This window comes from Geospiza fortis, unplaced genomic scaffold, assembly GCF_000277835.1.
Source record: "Geospiza fortis unplaced genomic scaffold, GeoFor_1.0 scaffold3727, whole genome shotgun sequence".
NCBI classification, from domain to species: Eukaryota; Metazoa; Chordata; class Aves; order Passeriformes; family Thraupidae; genus Geospiza; species Geospiza fortis.
Genome location: NW_005055397.1, coordinates 6,361 through 7,363, shown reverse-complemented (window position 1 = coordinate 7,363; position 1,003 = coordinate 6,361). Strand labels below are relative to the sequence as shown.

The 1,003-nt window shown below is 60.1% G+C and overlaps 1 protein-coding gene across 1 annotated transcript in view; it reads right to left on the bottom strand.

Annotated features, from left to right (window-relative positions):
• LOC102038438 (protocadherin alpha-2-like) overlaps positions 1 to 1,003 on the bottom strand; it is an 8,607-nt gene that overhangs the window by 1,244 nt on the left and 6,360 nt on the right. Inside the window, exon 3 of the mRNA XM_014311646.2 lies at positions 5 to 1,003. Within this exon, the coding sequence (XP_014167121.1) occupies positions 5 to 1,003 (999 nt within the window). The remainder of the gene's footprint in view (positions 1 to 4) is intronic.

Genomic DNA, 1,003 nt, shown 5'->3' with positions numbered 1-1,003 from the left:
TGGCGCGCAGCGCCGGCGCCCCGCCGTCCTCCGCACGCACCTCCACCTCGTACTCCGACACCCGCTCCCGGTCCAGCGCCTCGCGCAGCACCAGCGAGTACGAGCCCAAGAACGTCGCCTCCAGACCGAACGGCGACGCCGGCCACACCCAGCACCGCACGCGCCCGTTCTCCCCCGAGTCCCGGTCCGACACGCTCAGCAGGGCCACCACCGTCCCCAACGACGCGTCCTCCGGCACCGGCACCGACAGCGACGTCACCCACACCTCCGGCGCGTTGTCGTTCACGTCCAGCACCTCCAGCTCCACGCTGCAGTGTCCCGACAGCGGGGGTGTCCCTTTATCTGTCGCTTCGATTTGCAATTCATGTAAACGAACGTCTTCGAAGTCCAAAGTACCCGTCAGTCTGATCTCGCCCGTCTTGGTGTCAATGGTAAAGAGTTCTTTGTTACCGATAGGAATTGAACTCAAGATGCTGTAATAAAACTCTTTATTGCTTCCTTCGTCCGGATCCGTGGCATTCACGCGTACTACGAGTGTCCCCTCTGTAGTATTCTCTGGTAACTGCACTTTATACATGGACTGGTTGAACTGGGGCGGATTGTCGTTCGCATCCTCCACCGAGATCACCAGCTCCATCGTGCCCGTCAGAGACGGCCGGCCCCCGTCTGCTGCCGTCAGCACCAACCGGTGCACGGGAATCGTCTCCCGGTCTAAAGACTTTGCGAGCACCACAAACAGAGACTTCCTGTTTTCATTAGACGATTTAACATCCAGTGTAAAATATTCACTGGGGCTGAGTGTGTAGGAGAGCTGCGCGTTCGCTCCGATATCCGCATCCGACGCGCCCTCCAGCGGGAAACGAGACCCCGGCAAAGATGATTCTGCGATGCTGAGGTTTTTTCGGGCGGCGGGGAAGACGGGGGCATTGTCGTTGATGTCGGTGACCTCCAGCTGCACATGGAAGATGCGCAGCGGCCGCTCCAGCAGCACCTCCAGGCGCAG